A 25,966-nucleotide genomic window follows, 5' to 3' on the forward strand; every position below is an offset into this window, starting at 1 on the left:
ACCCGCACAGCATGAGGGTGTCTTCATCCAGCAGTCGATTCACAAACAGGATGTACTTGTATGTGGGGGAGAAGTGGCGTAGTGGTCACGCCACTTCTGTTTGAACACACCGAGTTCGATTCCCAGCCACGGCTAACGTCACTTGAAGAATAATAGCTGAACTGATCCTGGGGCTGCCCTTTTACCAACCCGCACTGGCCAGCGTGGTGAAGAATGGTCAAAAAACCACGATGACCGTCACAGCATGGAAAATCTTTCATCCAGCAGTGAAATGACCAAGGGCCGGAAGTGGTTATTTCTATTATATGTTGAAATATAATAGGGTTGCATGACTCTTGCAGCCACTAGTGGCCGCTCCATTCACCAGCATTGCAAAAGAACGGAATGTAAAATTTCAGTGACCCTGAATGTATGTATGTATGTTGAACTTCTTTCTCACCGTATGTAGCCAACTGTGCTAATCGGTAATGGGGGAAGGACAACAAACTGACACACAAAAAGCAGTTCTGGCGACAATCCATGGAATAGCCGGAGAGGTGATTCATTGCATCTCCACAATGAACCCTGTAACACCACTCGCAGTAAATAAAACAAATTATAATCTGTTAATAACCGGAAAGAATATCACTGTTACAAAGTATTCGAGGACAACTAAAGTTAATCATGTCAAAACTCAAAATGTCGCGACATGGTGGTGCTACAACACGTCAAATTTTATATCCGCGATAATTGTGCCGTCCATTTTGTATAATACCACCAGATCACGATTACCATTGCTCGTTTATCTGTTCAAAAATATTTAATTTCCCCACAAAATATTTATGAAGTATCAAATACAATGGCAATTTGACAAAACGTACCCCGGAATATGTAATTGCCTGCTGGCCTGTTATGTAACGTCATCACTTTTTTTTACCAGCTCTTTTAATTGCTTATTTGAGTATTGTTTAACTGATGGCAGCCGAAATGAGCCCATCGTTTTGACCTCGGGGCCTGTAGTCCCCAGCGAACATGCCAGGAGTGACCGCAGGGTGCAGCAGGACATCCTGGTTGGGGGTCAACTCGCTTAACAACGGGAGCATCACTTTGCGAGAAGCCGACAGTGATTGTCCAGTACATACACTGGCTCCTGGCTTAAGAATGTGGAATTTCCAGCATGGGGGGGGGGATCACAGCAGGCGAACAGAGATGTGTGTCCACCTCTGCTTGTTTCAGCAGGACGACACTGGCTCTCTACTCGACATCAATTCGGATTCCATCCAAGAGCACCGGCCTTGGAAGAAGAAAAAAAAACAACACGCCAAATTCGCGGGAGGAGGAGACCTCACAGAAGGGATCTCGGGTTCTCCACACAACGCCCACACGGCGAATCACGCCATCGCGTATTCATCAGATTGGTTTCGCTTCTTAATATGCGGTGGAACCTTCATTGTATATTAATACATTTCCCGTTGATGTGTGCGTACGGGTGCATATGGATGCATTACATTTATAATTGCGAGCTTCAAAGTCCGTTTTTTTTTTTGCCTGACGCTCATTATTTTTCACGGGTGATATCAATCTGCCTATCAATAAGCACACAACAGAGGCAGCCCGGGACCCGAGAGATCATATTGGCTACGTCAGAGCAATGAGGCCATGTCTTTGAATCTCAGCCCCTGGCAATCCATGACTGAACCAATCGTAATTGTAGCCAAGTCAATGGTCTCAGCATTCCGCCTATGGATACGGAAAGTAACCATAATAATAAAAAAAATGTTTTCTATTTATTCAGCCTCTTTGCTCTATGGACCTAAAAATGGTAAAAAATATATGTGATGACTGATCTGTGGTGGCCACCGTTTACGGAACACACAGTGGTGGATCAGAGTGGCCTACTGCAGTGTACCTAGAAAGTAGTGACGTGTTTTAATCTTCCGGAACCGTCCCCTGACATGCAGGGTAGGCTTTCTGTCTATACGGTGGGTGCCGTGATGGCGAGATGTTAATTGCTTCATCTGGTATACAGTAGATCGTTGGTTCAATCCCAACTTAGACGCCTGTATATTTGGAGCTGCATATTCTCCCCATGGTCGCGTGGATTTTTCTCTGGGTCGTCCAGTTTTTCCCTCTGAATTTAGAAACATGTGCTTAGAGTATTTGGCTACGATAAATTTCCACGTGATAAGTCGCTTCGTTGAGCTATCATTTGTAGCCAGGTCGTTTCTGAAAAAGAGCTATACAATTCAGTGAGCCTTACCTGGTAAAATGATTTAAAAAGTTTAGTTTTAGTTTATACGAATTCTGGAAGAATGTTGAATGATAATTCTTCATCTCAACGTTGATTACGTTGCGCTATGAACCCGGCGACCCACGTTCGATCGATTCCTGCTCACGACCAACACCAGTGACAATTATCTGAACCAATGAGGGGCCTCCCCGAAGTCGACTCAGCCTCAAATGAGTACTTGGTGCAATATGTATACATCACCACTTGTGTGCCGTGTTGGGCTTGATAGGTGCATGCTAACAGCACTTGCCCAAATGGGTCTGTTAAGGCTATATGGGGGATCTTTGTCTTTGAGAATATAAAGTCATAAGGCAAGTGATTTAAACCCTCTGCACAACAACGACTGCACTTGCAAGAAATGTAACCACATTTGCAAGTCTAGAATTACACTTCGTCTCTCATGGCAAAAGCGATCAAATAAAACCAGAATTCAGGCCAACAATGGCTGAAAACTCATCCGTTCGAACAATGGCAGTGGCCTGCCTCCAAGAGCATGCCCCTGTATAAGAGGGACATCACATAAAACGCTTCTCTAAATTCAAACAGCCAATCGGGGGCAGTGGTCGGTATCTATTAGTGCCTCCGAGCACGTGGCAGAAATTATCCGTGCTCAAAAATGTGAGGGAAACGCCTCGTATCCAGAAAAACATATTGCGCGTGGACCCATTGCCATGCATCGTTGCAGACAAGGGGATCTCGACTGCCGTTGGTTAAGAATGTCTCCAGCCTATGGGCCATCCCATGAAGACTTGCAAAAAACTGTGTCAGCCAAGGCCTAATTTTCAGTTAAAAACTCGCTCGGGTGAAAGATTGGTAAGGTGCATGGCGTCAACATGAGGAGCCCACAATACTTCACAAGCCCACAACAATGCACTTAACTGTGCAGAGCTATACTGCGACAAGGTGCCAGAGGTATACCGCACTGGCGATCACCGCCGAGGGTGAAAGCAATGTGGCACTTGTAATAGAGCTTCATAGCCATGTGGTTAGGCATAGGGTGGTGGTATTAAACATTGTATTCACTTTGGTTCTTTCGCCGCGAGGTGGATTTCCACACAGCTCTCTCATTGACATGCTAATTTCTCTGCTCCAGCAGACCCACCTCTCTCTCTGCCCTGCCCCCCCCCCCCTCTCTATTTAAGGCCTCGGCAGAGGCGTTGGGTCTGTGTGTCTATGTTGTGTGTCTCTCTCTGTGTCTCTGTCTTGTCTCTCTCTGCTTGTGTGTCTGTCTGTGTGTCTATGTTGTGTCTCTCTCTCTGTGTCTCTGTGTTGTCTCTCTCTGCTTGTGTGTCTGTGTGTCTAAGTTATGTCTCTCTCTGTGTGTCTCTGTCTTGTCTCTCTCTGCTTGTGTGTCTGTCTGTGTGTCTATGTTGTGTGTCTCTCTCTGTGTGTCTCTGTGTTGTCTCTCTCTCTGCTTGTGTGTCTCTGTGTGTCTCTGTTGTGTGTCTCTCTGTGTGTGTCTCTGTGCTGTCTCTCTCTACTTGTGTGTCTGTCTGTGTGTCTATGTTGTGTGTCTCTCTCTGTGTTGTCTCTCTCTGCTTGTGTGTCTGTCTGTGTGTCTATGTTATGTGTCTTTCTCTGTGTGTCTCTGTGTTGTCTCTCTCTGCTTGTGTGTCTGTCTGTGAGTCTATGTTATGTGTCTCTCTCTGTGTGTCTCTGTGTTGTCTCTCTCTGCTTGTGTATCTGTGTGTCTCTGTGTGTCTCTGTGTTATCTCTCTGCTTGTGTGTGTGTCTGTGTGTCTGTGTTGTGTGTCTCTCTGTGTGTCTGTGTTGTCTCTCTCTGCTTGTGCCTGTCTGTGTGTCTATGTTATGTGTCTCTGTGTGTCGTCTCTGTGTTGTCTCTCTCTGCTTGTGTGTCTGTATGTGTGTCTATGTTATGCGTCTCTCTCTGTGTGTCTCTGTCTTGTCTCTCTCTGCTTGTGTGTCTGTCTGCGTGTCTATGTTATGTGTCTCTCTCTGTGTGTCTCTGTGTTGTCTCTCTCTGCTTGTGTGTCTGTCTGTGTGTTTCTGTGTTATCTCTCTCTGCTTGTGTGTGTGTCTGTGTGTCTGTGTTGTGCGTCTCTCTCTGCTTGTGTGTCTGTCTGTGTGTCTATGTTATGTGTCTCTCTCTCTCTGTGTCTCTGTGTTGTCTCTCTCTGCTTGCGTGTCTGTCTGTGTGTCTCTGTGTTATGTCTCTCTGCTTGTGTGTGTGTCTGTGTGTCTGTGTTGTGTGTCTCTCTCTGTGTGTCTCTGTGTTGTCTCTCTCTGCTTGTGTCTGTCTGTGTGTCTATGTTGTGTGTCTCTCTGTCTCTCTCTGCTCTCTGTGTCTCTCTCTGCTTGTGTGTCTGTCTGTGTGTCTCTGTGTTGTCTCTCTCTGCTTGTGTGTCTGTCTGTGTGTCTCTGTGTTGTCTCTCTCTCTGCTTGTGTGTCTGTCTGTGTGTCTATGTTATGCGTCTCTCTCTGTGTGTCTCTGTCTTGTCTCTCTCTGCTTGTGTGTCTGTCTGTGTGTCTATGTTGTGTGTCTCTCTCTGTGTCTCTGTGTTGTCTCTCTCTGCTTGTGTCTCTCTGTGTGTCTATGTTATGTGTCTCTGTGTGTCTCTGTGTTGTCTCTCTATGCTTGTGTGTCTGTCTGTGTGTCTATGCTATGTGTCTCTCTCTGTGTGTCTCTGTCTTGTCTCTCTCTGCTTGTGTGTCTGTCTGTGTGTCTATGTTGTGTGTCTCTCTCTATGTGTCTCTGTGTGTCTCTGTGTGTGTCTCTCTGTGTGTCTCTGTGTGTGTCTCTCTCTGCTTGTGTGTCTGTGTGCCTATGTTATGTGTCTCTCTCTGCTTGTGTGTCTGTCTGTGTTTTGTCTCTCTCTCAAATTGAGCAATCTTTCAAAGAACGTAATCAACCAGGTAAGGTGCTGACTGTTGTGTTAGCCGACTCTCTGTGTTGGATTACATTGTATTTATAAGTTCACTAGGTTTGTTTTCTACCTGATCACGATTGCTTGTGTTGCAATGGAAACGTTGTATTCCACTATTTAAATTATTTTCTTTCTACGTGACTTTACCAAAAAAACCAAAGAGTAATTCCTGCAGTCACGAAAGCTTCAAATCAAGATCGTATTCACTTTCAAATTGGGCCAAATATCGGCTATTATAATTCACCTTAACATACATTTAAAATAAACTTAAAAATCTTTTTTTTTACGTTCAGCTTGCAACCTGAACGAACATTGCGCGGTCAAATCCTGGCAGAGGGTCAACTCAGCTTAGCATCCATTCAGGAACATCGCAATGAGTACCACTCCGTGGTACCAATCTGTGGTACTCAGCCAACAGTTGTCATCCTATGGATAGAATGGCCCCTGCAATAGGCATGTGTCATTTACAGCACCAGCTTGATGTTGCCGATGGCAATGAGCGCTGCCAAACTGCTCGTTTCAAACGTACACTTTGGTACTTTCAACTGATTAGGTTGGTGGCTACACCAGGTTTCTATACACCCTGCAATAATGAGACTGAGCGAATTCTAAAATCAGCCTAATGGCCCATTGAGGAAGTACAGGTTATTCCATTTCAATGGAGAAGTAAAACTCCTAGCCTGTAGATTTCAGCATGCCAGGAATAATTGGGTGTCTCTCCCATCAGACTATGCACGACTTTAATGCCATTTCACTGTGGTGTTCTTATTTGACATGGAAATGTTTTACGCAATGGCGGCTTGCTGGCGTCACATGGATCTAGCGGAGAGAGTAAATCCATAGCACATATCCTGAATTGTCCCTTTGTCCGGAATTCCACTGCCTCTGTGAATGGGACCAAAAATAGATGTTCTTGACCGGCCCCGCTGCGACTCGAGTTAGTAATTGCGAGGGTCACAGTGAGCCACTTGTTGCTTTGATGAATGGAGTTTATTGTGATGAATGCTTTTATCTCGATAAGGTCCATTTCATAAAAGGCTCATTTCATTCACTTGGGGGTGAGGCACGCTGAACATGCGCACGCGCGCATGCGCGTGTAGGTCTGAGCATGTTCAAGAGAAGTGTTCACTCCAAGAGGTGGCTGGGTGGCTCATTAAGAAATTGAGGCTATCGCCCCCACTCCATACCACTGAGCCAGCAGCAGCAAGGTCCTGGATTAAAATTCTGTGCTCCCACAGTCTTAAGATGTAACCTGGTTCCTGTGCACATCGAGAAGGTATTAGCCCAGTTAACAATTAGTACATGAATAGAAACCACAATAAATATAACCAGATATTATTAAATGTGTGAATATGTATTTGTTGATTTTCCTAATCTTAAGTCATTGACCCTATTGTATAAGACAAAAGAAGATAATATTCTTGGCACAGTACATAAAACACAGAAATATCTGGTACAAAGATGTATTAACGAAGCTAATAACAGAAGGTGTGTACAGGATTAATTGCACGTGTGTAAAATTTTATGTTGGGCAAACAGGACTAATGATAAGCAAGAGACTAAAAGAACATCAGAGAAATATTAAATTCTCCCAAATACAACTGTCAGCAGCAGCAGAACACGTGTGCCAACAAGGACACTCAATTGATTTTGATAATGTTGAAGTTCTGTGCAAAACTAGCTACTACTGGCCAATACTAATTAGAGAATCTATCTAAATTGAAAGAAATAAAAATAATTTTAACTGTTCAGATAGCTACCGCCCTAGTGCTGCGTAAAAGCAAATAATCAAATAATACATTATTTAAATGCATGCCTATAAAGGGCAGCATACTTCAATAGGGATTACCGTTGGTAGGGCTATTTTAATACACACAATAGACAGGAAGGACAAGTTCAAAGGGCTCGCATAATGCACATGCATAATGTACGTTGACTCAGTAATCCCCGCCCCCCCACTTTGCGCAAGAGCGCAGAAGCGTGGTCACCACATCTACGCCTCTATATAATCTGGCTGTCGCCTGATGAAGCTAGTAGTAATTACTGACGAAACGTCGTACTCAGATTGTAAATGTTGTGGCTTGGCTCTCCAACACACCGGTGTGCTGTACTAGTGACGAATTGGCCACGTTCTGTTTACGTGACAACCCTTACTAGTTGGCTGTGTCGGGTGGTGGCGGGTTTCAACGACACATTTATATATTTACGCGATCTAACCCAAAAAAATTATGAATGTTAAATGTATTCACCTGGGTGCCACTGTGGTGACAGGGCTTGCAGTGCTCTCCTCACGATCTGCTTTAGTTCAAATCCCAGCCCATCATCCCAACGGGGCACAGAAAATAACAATCACTATGTGAGAGGTCACCAGTGAAATGGGTTTTTGCCCTGGGAATGTGGAATTTCCCCACCAACGGATCACAATGCTGTCTCAAAAAACTCTGATCACAATTTTTGGGCAGCAGCTGAATAAGCCTCACGGGGAAACACGCTGATCACAGTCACTTCAATCATTCTCTTGGCTTTGATTGTTAAGCCTTAAAAACCTTTCCCAAGAAATGTCACAGTTCAGTCCCACACAATTCTACGTGCCCCTCCCCCGGTGCTCCATCAACCTTTTGCCGAGTCACACTCCTCCCCTTCCTATTCCTTATTTGCCGAAGGAAACACCTGAGCTTGACTTTGAATAAATTATGGCGTGCGAGTGGATGGGCGTAGGTGGGTGGTGGGTATGTGCATGTGTGCGTAGAGATAGTTTAGTGGTTTGCGCACTGCGCTAAAAACCTGACGACCCGAGTTAGATTCCCACTCATGTCCAACACCAGTTTACGAAAATATGAACCAGTCGTTGGCCTGCTCTAGGTCAACTCAGCCTTAAATGAGTACCTAGTATGATGTGTAAACATTGCCATTGGGGAGACAAAGGTGGCCGGGCGTGGTGCTGGCCACCAACCCCGTCGTGTCCCGTGCCAGTCCGCAATAGGGTGCTCGCTAACAGCACTTGCCCCAACAGTCTGTTAAAAGCCACATGGGGGATCTATACCGGTGTATCCGCGTGCGTGCGTGCGTGCACCTGGGCCATTGAACTCCATGCTGTAGACGATGTCGTCCTCCTCGTCCTCGTAGTATTCGTTGTCTTCCTCGTCGCCGTGGTAACCGTGCAGGTCCTCCAGGTAGGGCATCACAGTCATGCTCCGCCAGCGATCCGGGACGCTGGCGCTTGGCGGGATCGGCACGCTCACCTCCAGGCGCGCTGGCTTTTTGCGGAACCAGCTGTGAAGGAATTGACCAAAAAACCAAATCAACCCCCAGAGCTGCAATCGGAGCCGGGGCAAGCGCGGGACCGTGGGCGAGGATGCGAGGGTGAGCACTGCACGGCGAACAAAGCTCGGGAACGGAGTCAGTTGCACCAGAGGGAATTGTCGCAACTTGATCGTCGAATCCAAGTAGGGCCTTCAAAGAGGCTTTCCTGAACAAAGTAAGGACATTACTACATTGCCGAAGTGCTCTCGTCCATTAAACACTAATGGAAGAATAATTATTGGCCCACGACACAGAAATATGTAATGTCCACAAGCGGTTGACAGCTGTCCATGAAGAAAAGCACCGCCCCCCATTGCTCGTTAATGCAGACAGGCATTGTGATGCAATGGGAGTATATCAGTTTCATAAATTAAAGATGGCACGCCACAATGGCGAGCTATTAACTACCTTGTCTGGTATACAGGAGGTCGTGGATTCGATCCCGACCCTGACGCCTTTATATTTGGAGATTGCATGTTCTCCACGTGGTCGTGTGGATTTTTCTCTGGGTCCTCCGGTTTTTTCCTCCACATTTAGATCAACACGTGATGAACCACTTCATTGGGCTGAGAGAGAGCTATATAAGCTCATTGGGCCTTACATGGTCAAATAAAATTAGTTTATATTTGTAAGTTTTAGATGTATCATAATTTTATAATCCATTGGGTATGTGCATATAATGCAGTGGATTAATCATGACCGATGATGAGGACCCATATAAATAAAAGTCCACCTTCTGTGCACGGATGACACAAACGTTTGCTGATGACCCCCGAAGCCAGCAACACAAATGTCCCACTCGTGTAGCCGAGGGACCCTCTATTGACGTCTCAGGAAGTTAGACTCACGCTATTGATCACGGAGGGATGAAGAATTGAGTTGACCCCCGGCTGGCACCTGTTATTCACAACCCTCCTAATTGCGAGGAGAGAGCTCTAAAAACAGCATGACGTGGCTGTCTAAAGCCCACTTATAATCACTTCTTAAAATACACCAGTCCGCACCTAGCTCTCCACCTCTCTTGTAGTGAACGGCCCACAGACAGTATTACAGACATCCCAATCACACGACAAAATCATAGGAAAAAAACAAATACGAGCAGAACTCCAGTTCTATATTTCTGCATATAAAATAAAACTACTTTATAGGTCATGAGCCATTGGCCTTTCCAGACCAATATTATTCAGCAGCATTCATTTACGCCAGCAAACCACTGACTAGTTTCAACCTTCTGGGTCTCATCAGCAGTCACGTTTTAAACAAAATGCAGCTACTTGCTGCTGTGTTACCAGATGTTATTGGCAATAGCACTCCATCTAAACTACAGAGCCTCATAAAACGCATAAAGCAATATTGTATAGATTTGTTATGCTTTGTTGTGGAGCATTATGGTTACAAAAAAACGAGATTGCTCATTGAAGTGAGTGGCCGAACAGAAGCCACGGAAAGCGAAACAATGAGAACGGTGGGCTCAATAACAGAGCCCCACATAAGAGCTCACAGCTACAATGAGGACCCAATTCAACAGTACGGCCATTCGCGGGAAAACAACCAATCGGCCAAAAATAACAGTGATTTTGACACTTTTTTTTTATAAAATATCATACATTCTATCCCAAAACTCACGGATTAAGGCCATTACACCGTTGTGCCTTTGCTGTGGAGTTGGGCTCTTACGGTGGTAAAAGTATGATGCGCACATCACCAGGTACATTGTTTAATAATAATATGAATGCAATCACATTGAGACCAGTGTTAGTGCAATTACAAAGTACTCACTTTCAAAAATGTTGGTTGTGGATAACCTAACAATTTTGGATTGGGACCAAGCATTAACATCCTGTACTTGTAAATTATGATGCCGTGAAGGTGGATAACATTTGCTCCGTGCTGTATTTCACACACAGCTGTAGTGGGAACTGAAATTTCAGCCCGATGTAAGCAGGACTGGTGGTTAAGACAAGACGACTGGTTCAGCAAGTCTCCTGGGTCTGAGTTCACACTTCTGTGCCTTACAAAAGTTTTTTGTTTAGTTTGTTGTCCTTCCCCGGCACCTCCGATTAGCACGGTTGACTACGTAAAACGTTCGACATGTGGCTACTAAAGTTCATAACGCCTGTCTTGAACATGGAATCAACACCGCTGAAGACCTTGGGTTCGATTACAGAGTGCACCCGTGGCTCAACCGAGTTCTCAAGAGTGCCGAGTTGATGTTTCGCAGCCAAATTACCAATGACAGAACAAACATCCTCATTAAAATATATTTTGGGATTTCATCTGCTCACACTAAGTCGATGTATTGGCTTGAAGTTAACCACTCATCACAGAGCAAGCGCATCTGTTTAGTGTGGATCTAAGAGGACTCTTACAGCGACCTGGGAGTATTTTTTTGGCATCATCTTTCTTCTCTCATGTTTATTATTTCACCTTTCTACTCTGGTGACATCTCGTGGCACAAATTGGATGTAACGGGTGCTCAGATACAATGCATATGCAGAGAAATGGGTAAATTGTGTCGAGAAAAAACAAATTAACATCCATGCAATTTTTCGGGCCATTATCCAAATGCCACTGGGGAATGCATGCAGCACATCATGTGAGGCCGTTTGATATCATATGACTGTAGGTAGCAGACTGAGGGCATATGTATGTAAATATTCATATTCTGTATGCATGTTGACCTTCTTTCACACTGTACATAGCCAACCATGCTAATCTGTTCAGGGCTATCAGAAAATGCAACCAAACAAAGAATTGGGACCTCTTTCCCACCATTATCCAAGAAAATCGATCCATGGAAAATCTAATTCTGTGTATATGAAACCTGCTGATCACGTCTGAAATCCCAGCCGAGAGCTACAGAAAAGTGCATCCACCATGAGCGTCTTCAAATTCCTCGCTGTGCGTTGGGCTTCAAAGACAAACTCATTCTAAAACATGGATTATAATTCTCACTTCCTGGATATTGTCCTAATGACATGAGATGCAGTTTCAAGTGAAACATTGTACCTAGATGCAAAATTTATCTGTGAAAATTGTTCTTCGAGCTACCAGTGAGTTGAAACTATAATGATTTGCATGTTAAACACTTGTCACATGCGATAATTTAATTTACTTGAATGCATTGGGTGGCCAGATCGTGACGTGGTCTAACCCAAATATCAATAATGAATTATTAGAATGGCTGCGTAAACCCAGGTGCTAACCCTTTCCCATTCCGATACGTCTGCAAGTTGCAGGGTGAGTTCCATTCACCGCTGAATCTCGGAACGTGCAAGTGGCTCTGCATTCATTTTATTTAGAGAAGCGTAGTGTCGGTGTTTTTAATTAAATTGTACTTATATTCTTCGTTCTTTCGGTAAAGTCACGTAGAAGGGAAACAATAAAATAATAAAAAATTAAACAATAAAATTCTCATGACGTTTCGATTGCAACACAAGCAATCATCATCAGGTGTGAAAACCACAGCAAGAAAAAAGAGACCTGATGGTTCAATGAGCCACTCTGTCTACAGGAAAGCTACCCATACGGATGCTTACCTGAAACCGGATTCCCACCACCATCCATCCCAGAAGAATTCCCTCATCAAGACTCTGCACCAGAGCCCAATGCATATCCGACCAGGAACACAAAGCCAGTGAACTCAAGCACGTACACCAAGCTCTTAAGGCTAATGGTTACTCCGACTACACAATCCGCAAAGCTATCACTCCAGCCATGAAGAAGGATCCTCTTGAGGAGCCTTTCAAAAGCATCACTTTACCCTACATTGCGGGGATCACAAAAAAGATCTCCAAAATCTTGAAAAAACACCACAAGATCCAGGTCCGATTCAACACGTTACATAAAATCCGTGATCTGGTTCCGTCTGTAAAAGATGTGATTCCGGACATACAGTACCCTGGCGTCTACAAACTAAGTTGCCTCTGTGTGGTAGTAGTTACATTGGAGAAACCAAACGACATGTCTCGGACCGCATTCGTGAACACAAAGCAGACCTAAAACACGGTAGGACCAACACCTCGGCCGTGGCAGATCACTGTTATAATTCAGTAGGCTCACATGACATTGACTTCTCCAAGAAAGAGGTTCTTTGCAAGCCATCTGGCTACCATGAGAGATTCGTTCATGAGGCTATCCACATATACAAACACAGACAATTTCAACCGCGAAGATGGATTCTATCTTAGCAATCATTGGAAGGATTTGATAAACCATTTCGGGTCTTAATTGATTGTTCACGCTTACGGTGGCTTTCAGACGGCATCCATTATTTTCGTCTCCCCCTCCTCTTTTCTGAACATAGATGGACTCGTCCATCTGAACAAACTGTCAAATCGCTCTCCGTGGTGTTAACGTTAAAAAAACGCCACTTTTTTCAAATTTTCTTGCTGTGGTTTTCACACCTGATGATGATTGCTTGTAAATTTCGATTTAAAGCTTTCGTGACTGCAATGATTCATCTTCTTTGGTTCTTTCGGTAAAGTCACGTAGAATGAGAATAAAATAATAAATTGATAAAATAAATTATTTTTGTGTTATTTTATTTTATCAATTTATTATTTTATTCTCATTCTACTTGACTTTACCGAAAGAACCAAAGAAGATGATTGTTTGTGTTGCAGTCGAAACGTCGTGAGAATTTTATTGTTTTATATTTTTATTATTTTATTGTTTCCCTTCTACGTGACTTTGCCGAAAGAACCAAGAATATGAATCCCTGCAGTCACAAAAGCTTTAAATCAAAATTTTACATTGTACTAATAGCAGAGAACTGAACCGACACGACTGCACTCTACGATAGCTGACGCCAAACTGTGCCACACTCCCCAATGGCCTTGTGGGAGCCTCGGTACCGATAAAGTTATTTTATTTCAATTTTTCTTACGGTTTCCTTTTCATGATGTACATGTACGTCATCGGCAACAGCATCGGAAGAAAAACTGATGACGTACCGGAACGGGAAAGGGTTAAGTTAATATGGAGCAGCTCCCAGCATGCACCACACATGGTGATGCAGTCGGGAGTCGCACTGCCTGGCCCCCCCCCCGCCCCGTGATGAAGGAGGTCCAGAACGCACGATAGAGCAGCACTCCCTACAACAGCAGCCACATGGGTGTTTGCATTGCAGCTTCCATTACGTCGCGGCTGTCCGACTAGCTCTCCCAATGACTGCGCGTGCCACTTGCCATCATTTGCACTGTTCTCCAGACGCGACCACTGGCCCCTGGTGCCGGGCGACGTGTTACATTCGTTGATTAATTGATCGATTATTGAATTACGATCAATGCCAACTGTCGGTCACTGTAACGTATCGGCTGGTGGTGTGAACGAATCTGAGATATTGAAACAGGACAAAACAAAACAATAGAGGTGGGGTGGTCAAAATTAGACAACAAATAAATTTTTTTATACAAATTGTGGGAATCGTTGGGAGTGTGAACCGTTACAAGCGTTTGGGTGACTGCAATACCACACTGCCATTGCAATACCTATTGGCAGGAATGTATACAATCCTGCATAACAATAATAGAAGACATGCCCTCACATAAAAACCTGTCTTCGAGGTTGTCTACACTTCATCATGCTGGCCAGTGTCGACTGGTACAGGGGGAGGGAACTCATATACCGACTCAGTTATCATTTGCTGGTGATGTTAGACATGCTCGGGGGATCAAACACAGTTTGCTGGTTCATAACGTAGGATCCTGCACATACATCCCTGTTCAAATCAGTGGCAACATATATGGAGATCCATCCAATTCGGAAAGTCTACTGCACCATTAGACAAATGCCTGTACTGAGAAGTGCTTTGTCAAACAGACAATCCCATACCACGATCCCATGATCGCAAAAACATGCCAAGGAAACTGCTATCACTTGACAGTAATAGCAAGAACTGTATTGTAAATGCATGTAGGTGCGGCACACCAAGGACCAATGCCGGGAGATGACGGCGTTTCCGTACCGCGGCAGCATTTGCACAATCCGGCGAAAGCAACGACGAGACGTGCATTTCCCCCAGTAGCCGATTGACTCAAGTGCAGCGTTACCGAAAAGCAGCACCCATTATTGCACCATTACAAGTATTGACGCCGAAGCAGAGCTGCGGGCTCGCTTAATGGAATGGCCAGCTTGTCCGGTGAGTCACTGGCATTAAATACCGAGCCCTTTAAAGGAAAGCGTTTCTGGATGCCTATTAATCGCGCCTTGTGTTCGCTGCATGGTCAACTGCCATGGACAATTCGGGTTTAATAAAAAAAATTAATGCAGTTTCCCCAAAATCCGCTTTCCCCCGCAGCCGTCCCGCGTGTCCGCTACTGAATAATGCAGGTGCACGTCCTGCCCCATCTGGTAGCACGGCCTTTTGTTGCCCATTAATTGCCTGTACGGGAGACACGCAAAGGCTGTTAGCGGCATGCTGGGTGGGTGGATGAGAGAGCGGGGCCCTGTGCATGGGGCGGCGCGCAGTCAGGAGGCAGCTTCTCAATTCCCTGTGGTGCCGGCACACCTCGTAGGCGCCCCCCCCCACCCAGCCTTGCTCGTGCTACCAACGGTCCCCACCAGGGCCCCCCACCTTCCAACAACACCGGCAGTGCTGCAGCTCTCTTCATTGCCGCAGTGGCTAGATGTTAACTACCTTGCATGGTATGCAGGTCATGGGTTCGATCCTGCCCCTAACGCCTATATATTTGGAATTTGTGTGTCTCTCTCTTCCCATGGTCGCGTGGATTTTCCCTCAACATTTAGAATCAACGTGTTTAGAGTATTTGGCTAAAGGTTTTCATGTGATAAGCCACATTGTTGAGCTATCATTTGTGGCCAGGTTGCTCCTGAAAAGAGCTATATAGCTCAGTGGGCCTTACCTGGTAAAAAAAAAATGTGTTTATAGCTTATAATCGGTTGCAAGATAATAACCATAGGGCGTGATGTCAACGGGAAAGGGTTGAGGGGTCCCCACAGCCTATGCCCTGGGGTCAATGACATCACAACCCAGATTGCAAATAAACAAGCTTGTTCTACAGCAAACAGGTATGATTGTTGGTTTATATATTAGCCACAGACACAATTGTACCAGTAGTTTTTATGCAGTACTGAGCCCTGATACAGACCAACCCAGTAAACAACTGCCACATTACTTCACTTATAACATCTTATATGCTATATGCCATGACCGACACTCGTAGATTTTGCAGGGAGATGATGCTAAAATTGGGCTTAGGTTTTTTTCCCATGATGCTGCTTGGCCTAGATATATCACCACAAGATGAATCACAACTCACTCTGCCTTTCCCTGCCCCTCCCTGCGATCCCAACAGCAGTAACGTCACCTCTCTCTGCTGCACATCACTCCGTACACGATGGGAGGTCGCTCCTCTCCCCGCTTCTCCCATTATCTGAAAGGTTTTCATCTTTCCGTCCACACCCACTCTTTTTGACACTGGGCTAAACGTCCACCTCTCCCTCATCGCTTACGGCGGATTTATTTCAGACAGCCCATCACGCCGCCTTATTTACCCAATTTGTATCGTTCTCGTTCACAGATGCATATTCCTCACCCAGGCAGTACGCGCTGCCGAGTCATTATAAAGTGTCTGTCTCAACAAGAGACACATTTCTATTTTTAAATTCAATGTTTTCTCCACAGCAAGCCGAGAGCAATGTATTACGGTTCGTTATCTCTGTTGTAAAAATAAGCGAGCAGCAGTCTGTGGCTTCATAGGCACAGGCTTTATTTTTCTCAATTTAATCAGTCGGACAATTAAAGCATGAGACGCAACACTCAAAACGTTGGCTTTCACTTGTCAACAAAGGGCCTTTTTTGACATCACACTTTATATCTGTAGAGGATGCCAACTATTTTAAAAAAATCAATTACTAAGTTATTAATCATCAAAAACTAATTTGTTTTACAAATCACATAGATGTGTCTCGGTGGTGAATGTTAGGCCATGCAGGCGCGGAGGTGAAACCTCCAATGCGACCACACAACAAGCAGCCCATCTCCGGCCTGAAAACAACCCCGCCCCTCACTTCCGCTCCCCCTCCCACCTCACCCCCCGCAACCCCCCCCTTACTTGCAGTCCCACATTCCGCCCCCACAGCTACACTCAATCACGACAGCCCACCCCCTCCGCCCCCAATGTGCAGGGGCACGCGCGCGTGCACACACACATCCACGCACACGCAACCCCACTTGCATGTGCGTGCGTATACACTTCTGAAAAATGTCAGAGGCCGTCAAATTAACCAGTGAGCCTTTCCGCAAAGCCAGCACCATCACTGCAACAGCAAGAGCAGCAACATCATCATCAGCGGCAGTTATTAGCAGCAGCGACGGTGGCTGCAGAATCGTAAACATTTAAAGCAATATTAGTAGTAGCAACAACAGCATCATCATCACCACCACTGTCTGCAACGAACAGTGTCGGTCAGCAATCACCCTTGCCCTGGCCACAAACAGATATTTGACCTTAAGAGGCCACGTGCCGACTCAGTACGAGATTGATGTTGGAATTCCACAATCCCCTGTGTGTCTTATCCATTATTGCGTCTGCTGCAAAAGCAACTTGTGTTAACGGCCTGTCTGCAACATTGCACTTTGATACCATCTTTGCCAAGTTACAATAATGTTCGCTATGCATCCAGTCATTTCTCGGTACGTATCAAGAGCGAGTGTTTCGCACGAGGGACAAAACTGGATTAAGCCAGAGGAAATCCATGCGCATGGGGCAATAAAGCGCAAAAATCACCAAATAGGTGAGCAAGTACATACTGGGTTGGTTCAAGCAAGCCTGACTCTGCATTGGTTCAAGCACGCCCAAAATATGCTGATGAGACACTGAATGTCAAAACCAGTCCAGCGTTTACTTGTGTTGAACCAATGCTACTCAAATTATGCCCTCCTGGAGAGGGCTGTGTGGCTGAGGGCTGCGTAAAAAATACTCAAGTTTTTTAGATACAGACGGGTATGGGAAGATGGCGTATTGTTGGGAGCATCATGGACATACCAAAACCTGTGATATGTGAAACCGCACTGTCAAAGCACTACATCACAGTGGCAGCGGTGGTGCAGATCTCTAAATACACTGTTTCAGCCAGAAAGACAACCCACATATGTAGCAGATGTGTACAAAGAACTGCTACACTTAGAAAGGCACCTTAAATAAGCTTATGGTTCACCCTTACAGTCCAAGGTGCCTAAAGCTAGAGCAAAGCACATTTAGAATTTCAAGGGTTCAAAATAAATGGCCAAGGCTAAGGGAGCCAGACTAAAGCTCCTTATATATTCTTCGGCTTTACTGTTAAAGCTTGAGGTGCTGAGAGCCAGGTTTAACAAAACAATGTTTATTTTACCAGGTAAGGGCCAATGAGCTATACAGCTCTTATTCTTGGTTCTTTCGGTAAAGTCACGTGGTAAGCTCAACGAAGTGGCTTATCACGTAAAAATTTATAACAGTGGCCAAATAGTCTAAACCAGAGGTCGGCAGCCAAAATAATAAAAAGACCATTTTTTGGGAATTCGCAAAAAAAAACATAAATATTTCAAAAGCCGCGATGCCACGTGAATACCAGATGGTGATCCTTAATAAATAACGTCATGAAGTGGTCCTTAAAGAGCCGCATGCGGCTCAGGAGCCGCAGGTTGCCGACCCCTGCTCTGAACGCATGTTGATTGTAAATATGGAGGGGAAAACCGGGAGGACCCGGAGAAAAAACCACACGACCATGGGAAGAGATCATGCAAACTCCAAATATACAGATATCGTCAGGGTTAGGATCGAACCCACAACCTCCAGTATACCAGGCGAGGTAAGTTCACATCTCACTACCGCGGTGGGTAAATCACCCAGTATTGCAATCACGTTGTGGTTTTTGGGCTGACAACTTGCACGAGGGGGGTGGAGAAGGAGTTAAGCGTCGTGCGAGAATCTCGCGGACGTCGTGTGCCTGGCGAGCGCCGTCCACGGCCGCCGCTCTCCTAAATCTCCCCAGGTGTTCGCGGGAGATAACGCAAACCAATTTACGCATGACGCAGTCGCTGGCAGCGGGCGGGATGAGAAAAAAAAAAAACAAAAATAGGAACGACAACTGGCGAGCTCGTTGATTGTGCGAGCCATCGAGTTTAACGCAGAGTCAAACTTCCGTTACAATGAGCACGGTACATAAAAAAAAACTCCACTTGGATGTGGGTGGCAATTTACCCTGCAAAACAGAAATTCAGTGTAAATATTACAAAAGTGTTTGGATTTAAAGGGTACTCTGGCAACAGCAGGTGCGCTTACATCCTCTCCTGTAATTGACAATCCCCATTAACCTCATGAAAGCGTCTGGACCTGAAGAAGTGCAGGGAAGGGACTGCACTTAAGCTCAAATGCCTCTCGTATGAAAAACTTAGCCTTTCAACATCCACGCAGTCAAGACAAAAACAGCCGAATGTTCTTTCTTGCTTCAACCGCCTCTTTGAGGATTCCGGTAAACGCCTTGCCGATGGATTTTTCTCACGTCTTCTGTCTGTTCGCCATGCTGATGGCCAAAAACGGTGGCTCGTCGCTTCAACAGTGAGGACCGTAGCCCTGGTGACTTGTCAGTGCGTGACCTTGTCTTAATTTCTGATGGGAATTAGACCAAAATAAGGACAGAGCGGCTGCCTCGTAGTCAATCTGGACACAGTTCAGCCAGCACGAGTGAATGAATGCCTCACCTTAATTTAAACCATAGCTTTACTATTGCATGGCGACCCATTTATTGAGGTCATGTTGGACTCCCCAGTGTGTAACATGTCAACCTCACATGGACAGCACTTGATAGAGAGTGTTTTAGAACCATGTGGGGGATTAATAATATATTTTAATGCACTCGGTAAAACGTTACCCACAAAAATAGAAACCACTTTAGTCGAGAGAGAGGTGGACAGACCACTGTTTAGGCTATGCAAGGTGCGAAAGAAGTTAAACATTCATACATACATAGAAGGCCCCTCCGAGGTGGCCCACTGAACTCCGTTACTTTAAACTTTTAGTCAGTGGCTTAAAAATGTCGCTGCACCCTGAAGGAGGTGTGACGATGAAGAGAGGCATGCTGGGTATTGTTCAGGGGAAAGGTAAGCAGCAATGCCGGGCAAAAAGTGCTACAGTGCCAGGTGATGCCCCCCCCCCAACCCCAACAATATCCTCTCTGCATTCTCAAAGAGCCCTGCCGAGAAATTGCGAATATTGGTTAATACCAACATGCTCCAGCGGGTGGCGACACCGACGATAACAAATCTCCTCACTTCACCAGGTGTTGACGTCGGGCTCTGCGTTCATAGCAGCGTCAGATTAGAATCGGTGTTATGGAGAGGTGTACACTGCTACAGCAACGCTTTCACCCTCCTCACCACACACACACACACCGATATGCTAATGTAGGAAGAATGATGTTGCTGAAATTCCATCTCTCTCCATCTCAAAAGACAAAAGTGGAGCCTCTCCCTCCTCCACACGACTGTAAAAGGGGGGGCAGCAGCTTGAATCCCCATCATCGTGACCGACATTAATCCGCACAAGTGTCGACATTGGTCATAAATACAACGCTGTGCTGTCTCCCTCTCCGCCGTGCAGCACAGGCAACCATGGCACAGGGATTAGCTGAACAAAAACGATGAGGCACCTTACCACGTTTGTAAAAATAAAATGTTACGTGCCTGTAAAATACCTACTTCTTGGGAACATGTGAGCATTACTGCCAAATGGCACGGAGGTTAGCCTCCTTGACTTACATACACGGTCACAGGCGCAGGCCTTGTAACCCGGCCCTTACAAGGGAAGGGTTGAATCAACTAGATTTGAGAAAGAAATACAGGAAATTAGTTTGTGAATCTGTCTCTGCAGACATTTGAGTTATCCCCTTGTCATCATTAGCCATGGTTAATCCACTGCTGGATGGTCACCCCAAGCTGCCACCACCTCTCACTCTTCCTTCGATATAATAATCCATTTAGCGCATGCATTCAAACCAATTTCACTGTTCCATCTCTTTGGAGGCCATCATCCGGATGGACCCTATTCCTCAGCTACCACTCCATTATTAGTCTGGATCACCGTCCATCAACCCTTCTCTATAAAACGGTCCTGCACAAGCCCACTGTATTTTCTTCATAGTTAGCATGACATTAACATGAAAATGTACTCTATTCCATGTCTTCTTCTTTCAGTCCCAAGATGTGATTCCAAGCATGCATCTCTCTATCTTCATTTGCACATTTTTTTCGTATGTTCATGACTGTTTCCGAACCGTATGTCAGAGCAGGTAGTCGTCGCTCGTTAAATTAAAAAAAACCCCACTCCCTCAAAAGGAATTGTCCAAAACTTCCCACTGCAAGATCTCTTGAAAGAGAGCCTTGACATTTAGCGAGCCAGAGAGATAAATACAGGGAGAGAAGGCTGCGGGTTCTAATCCCTGTTAGGGCACCTTTGGGACTGATAATAAATTTAGTACTACTTTGTGAAAAGACAAGCAGTAAATCGGACAGACTAACCCCTGCCATTGAGTCGTGTATTTCCCACCACTGGTTCAGGGCCACCTAAATAGAAGAGCAGCTCCACTTTGATCAGAAAGACATTGTTGATTTTTTTTTTAAACAAAACTACAAGACACACGTTACAAAATATTCTGCTAGTACTCTTTGGGTCTTTCGGTATAGTCATGTAGATATAAAAATAATAAATAAATCACGTTTCAATCGCAACACAAGCAATCGTCCTCAGGTGAAAAAATACAGCAAGAGAGCTGCTGAAGCAGGGTGTTATATAGGCCTGAGATGGGCGCAGCCCCAGGGTAAGTGGGCCGGGTTAGAGAAGGAAGATCTAAGGAACCCCAAAGCTGTTGGGCTAGCCATTGTATTGAGAGAGATTAGCATATCAATGTAGCTATCGCCACGTCGAGGAATGCAACTCAGAGAGTCGGAAATAACTGCTAACATCGGCAGGTAGGATGGACACATCACAGCCAGTTATGACTTAAACTGGTTAAAACATCCTTCCAATGATTGCTCAGTTTGTACCCATCTTCTCGGTTGAAATTTTGTCTGTGTTTATATATCTGGATGGCTTCATGAACGAATCTTTGTTGATAGCCAGTAGGTTTGCAGAGTACCTTCGTCTTGGAGAAATCAATTTCGTGTGTGCCCACAGCATTAAAATAATGATCAGCCACGGCCGAGGTATTGGTCCTACTGTGTTTCAGATCTGCCTTATGTTCATGAACACGGTCCGAGACATGTCGCTTAGTTTCCCCAATGTAACTACTGCCGCAGCCACAGCTTAGTTTGTAGACACCGGGGTATCAGGGATCACATCCTTCACAGATGGGATCAGATCACGAATGTTATGTACTTGCTATATTTTTTCACCTGAGAACGATTGCTGGTGTTGCGTTTGAAACGTCGTGATTTTTTATTATTTTTCTATCTACGTGACTTTACCAAAAGACCCAAAGAGTATGAATTCCTGCAGTCACGAAAGCTTTAAGTCAAGATTCTGCTAGTATATCATGTTCTACACATCAGTGGTAGCTGTAATAAGGTAGCAGTGAGCGGAACAGTAGAATACATGCTTTTATAAGGAACTCGCAGAAAATCGTCACCAATGAGCCACAATAAGCCACAATAAGATGACTGAGTAGGACTGCAAACAACAATGCATTGTCAATCAGATAATGCATTGTTAATGAAAAGGGGTGCTATGGTGGCGAGATGTTAACCACCTTGCCTGGTATACAGAAGGTCGTGGATTCTATCCCGACCCTGACACCTGCATATTTGAAGTTTGCTTGTTCTCCTGGTGGTCGCGTGGATTTTTCTTCGGGTCCTCTGGTTATTCCCTCACATAAAAAAAAATATGCATTAAGAGTATTTGGCTACTATAGATTTTCACGTAATAAGCTACTTCATTGAGCTATCATTTGTGGCCAGGTTGCTTCTAAAGAGAGCTATATAGCACAATGGGTCTACCTGGTAAAATAAAAATAGTTTAGTATTAGGATTGCTCAAGTAAATCCTGCCACACTTTTGAAATCATTAGTAAATCCAAATTGTTACAAGAACTTGATCATTCCATTTTTGGAAAGACAGTTAATTCAAGATATGAAATGCAATTGTAATGCACGCTGTGTTTAAAATTACATTTAGAATGCCATATGTATGTTGCTCTCATGAGTGCCACGTTTCATGTTATTTTGGATTGCCAGCTAGATATCCATTGTACATACGTCTGATTGTGTATTGACCATGTTTATAAAATGTCCCTCAATTGTTCTATGCAACCCTTGTAAACCCTCCCTCTCTTCCCACGTAATGTGCTCAGCTGTTTAGGCCCGGTCGCCATTCAAATCGAGCTTTTTGGCTCAATGGGCCTTCTCCCACAAAAACATTGACCTGCTGACTCACTGATGGCAGCGAGTTATGAAAAAAATTCTTACTCTGAGGCAGCCGGGCAGCCTCAGGGGGCTCGTAGCGTGTCAGAGCAGCGCTGGGCACCGCTGCAATCTGGGGTTCATATCTGGGCAACCGCACTTTGTGGCGAGATGTTATCTTCCATCTCCTGGTATGAAGGAAGTCAGGGGGTTCGATCCCAACCCTGACGCCTGCTGTATATTTTGAGTTTGCGTGTTCTCCCCTTGGTCGGGTGAATTTTTTTCCTCCTGGTCCTCCAGTTTACCCCTCCACATTTAAAAACGTGCATTTAGATTATTTAGAGTATTTGGCTGCTTTAAATGTCCACATGTCAAGCCACTTTGTTGAGCTGTCGTTTGTGGCCTGGTTGCTTCTGAAAAATAGAAAATAGTTTCGTATTATTTGCACATTTTTCTCAAGTGATTGGTTTCCCTTCCTATATTTTGCACTCCGATTGTGTTTTTGTATTATTTGTTGAAACGTTCTGACCTGCCCCTACCGGATATCTGTGAAAAAGAGCTTTATAGCTCACCAGATTCCTCCAGTATAAATATTCTGATTCAGCACAGTTCTCCAAATTGTCACAAATGGATGGTCTCACCCCGGTTCACCAATGACTGGATACATATCCATCATACTAATTTAGATTTTTCAATTACAGTAAATTGGTTTATTCCAGCTCTGAGGACGAAACAAACATCTGTTTGATTGCCTGCCCATGGATACTCTTTGGAGGGTAGATGTGGTGAAGAAATCCATCGAGACTTCAGATATCATCCCGTGATATAATTTGTTCAAACGTGGGGTGATATTACACTGCTCATTGCAAGAGTCAAAGCGGCAACATCACCGTCGTGGGACACAACAATCATATCTCAAATGAAATACAATTGTGAAAAATAATTATAAAAAAACTATGCCTCATATTTCATCAAGGGGCAGATGTGCACGTTTTAAACATTGCTGTGCCATCCTTAGCACAAGAGTCTTCACTGCATGCCAATCAAACAAATGCTGTCGAGGTGATGTTGATGGAGTATGTCGACCTGGCAGACCAAACATTATTTGATGGTGTTGTTGTGCAAGCATTTCTGACACGTGGCCGAGAACATTATTGTCATACCTCAATAACCTCAAGTCACATAGGATTCCCAGTATTGACTTTTACTAAAGTGGTACCCATTTTATCCACCAACCCCTGAACTGAATTTGACCTCACGACCTTATTTAAATGGAAATTGAGTTTTAACAGACAACACCACCTGCCCGGGTAACAACGATGTTGGGATAACATGGTATTAATGTTATCTATTAATTTGTTCATGGGAAAATTAGGGAAGCCTAATGGTGTATTGACTCTGGCTTAGTGTCGTAGGATGTGGCCAAATGTCCAATATAATAACAATTGGCAGTTCAAATATCTCCCCAGTCAAACAGGGTGCGGTACAGCGGTCATCTCTCACTGACGGCAGGGGCCAGTATCTCTGCGGGACTGCCACTGGTGATGCTGCTGCAGAAGCAATGGGATTTCAGAGAAGGAACACGGCACTATTATTGTTTAATAAGCAGAAAAGCAACAAGAATAAAATATGGCATTTGGGAGACAGAGGTAAGGAAAGCCCTTTCCACGAAGAGCCAAGGGCAAGGGGGGCGAATATGTGATGCATTCTTTGGTGGCGTGACGAAGGGCGGCCATAAAAATTCACTTCCTCTCCCCGGGAAAACATCTCATTAATTTCAAAAACAAGAGTTAAGAGTATGAGAGAGGAGAGAGGGAATAATAATGGTAAAAATGAGATGGGGTGGTGGTGGGAGGGATAGAAAGAGCGAGGCTCGGAGAGCATCAATCGCACGCCCACGCTCGGCCAACGTTCAATTCCCGCGAGACGCGAATGACGTCAATGCAGGAAAACCCCCCAGACTTGCGAACTCACTAAATTACCACCAAGCGACGTGTCTCGAAAGGCAATCGCGTGCGTAGGCTGGGAGCCTCATGCCGGATTTGTCCCCCTCCCCCTCTCTCCACGTCACTTATTTTTATTTTTAAAACCTTAATTTTTTTTCCGTTCCAGTCTCCTCCGTCGTCTCTAAAGCACTGGCTACACAGCCCCTATTCAGATATAAGGATTTCCAATTTCACCAAAGAGACTAAGTGGAGCAGCAGCCCTTTTAAGCCGTCGAGAATGCAAATTTATTACTCTGAATTTATACGGTGACTCATCTGCTCATTTGACCACGAGTATACTTATGATTATTTCTCAAGTCCACATCCATTCTTGTGTTTCCTTTGCTGCTAATACAGAGGGAAAAAATTATTTGATCCCCTGCTGATTTTGTACGTTTGCCCACTGACAAAGAAATGATCAGTCTATAATTTTAATGATAGGTTTATTTGAACAGTGAGAGACAGAATAACAAAACAATCCAGAAAAACGCATGCCAAAAATGTTACAAATTGATTTGCATTTTAATGAGGGAAATAAGTATTTGACCCCCTCTCAATCAGAAAGATTTCTGGCTCCCAGGTGTCTTTTATACAGGTAACAAGCTGAGATTAGGAGCACACTCTTAAAGGGAGTGCTCGTAATCTCAGCTGTTACCTGTATAAAAGATACCTTTCCACAGAAGCAATCAATCAGATTCCAAACTCTCCATCAAGGCCAAGACCAAAGAGCTCTCCAAGGATGTTAGGGACAAGATTGTAGACCTACACAAGGCTGGAATGGGCTACAAGACCATTGCCAAGCAGCTTAGTGAGATGGTGACAACAGTTGGTGCGATTATTCGCAAATGGAAGAAACACAAAAGAACTGTCAATCTCTGTCGGCCTGGGCTCCATGCAAGATCTCACCTCGTGGAGTTGCAATGATCATGAGAACGGTGAGAAATCAGCCCAGAACTACACGGGAGGATCTTGTCAATGATCTCAAGGCAGCTGGGACCATAGTCACCAAGAAAACAATTGGTAACACACTACGCCGTGAAGGACTGAAATCCTGCAGCGCCCGCAAGGTCCCCCTGCTCAAGAAAGCACATATACATGGCCGTCTGAAGTTTGCCAATGAACATCTGAAT

The 25,966-nt window shown here is 44.8% G+C and overlaps 1 protein-coding gene across 2 annotated transcripts in view; it reads right to left on the reverse strand.

Annotated features, from left to right (window-relative positions):
• The window catches only part of STK11 (serine/threonine kinase 11), a 117,356-nt gene that overhangs the window by 23,581 nt on the left and 67,809 nt on the right, over positions 1-25,966 (reverse strand). For both annotated transcript variants that reach the window (XM_032970689.2, XM_032970690.2), the window contains exon 8: positions 8,228-8,427. In XM_032970689.2, coding sequence (XP_032826580.2) covers positions 8,228-8,427 — 200 coding nt within the window. The remainder of the gene's footprint in view (positions 1-8,227; positions 8,428-25,966) is intronic.

The sequence above is a fragment of the Petromyzon marinus genome, chromosome 44 (genome assembly GCF_048934315.1).
Source record: "Petromyzon marinus isolate PM22_M1 ecotype Great Lakes invasive population chromosome 44, UKy_Petmar_22M1.pri1.0, whole genome shotgun sequence".
NCBI classification, from domain to species: Eukaryota; Metazoa; Chordata; class Hyperoartia; order Petromyzontiformes; family Petromyzontidae; genus Petromyzon; species Petromyzon marinus.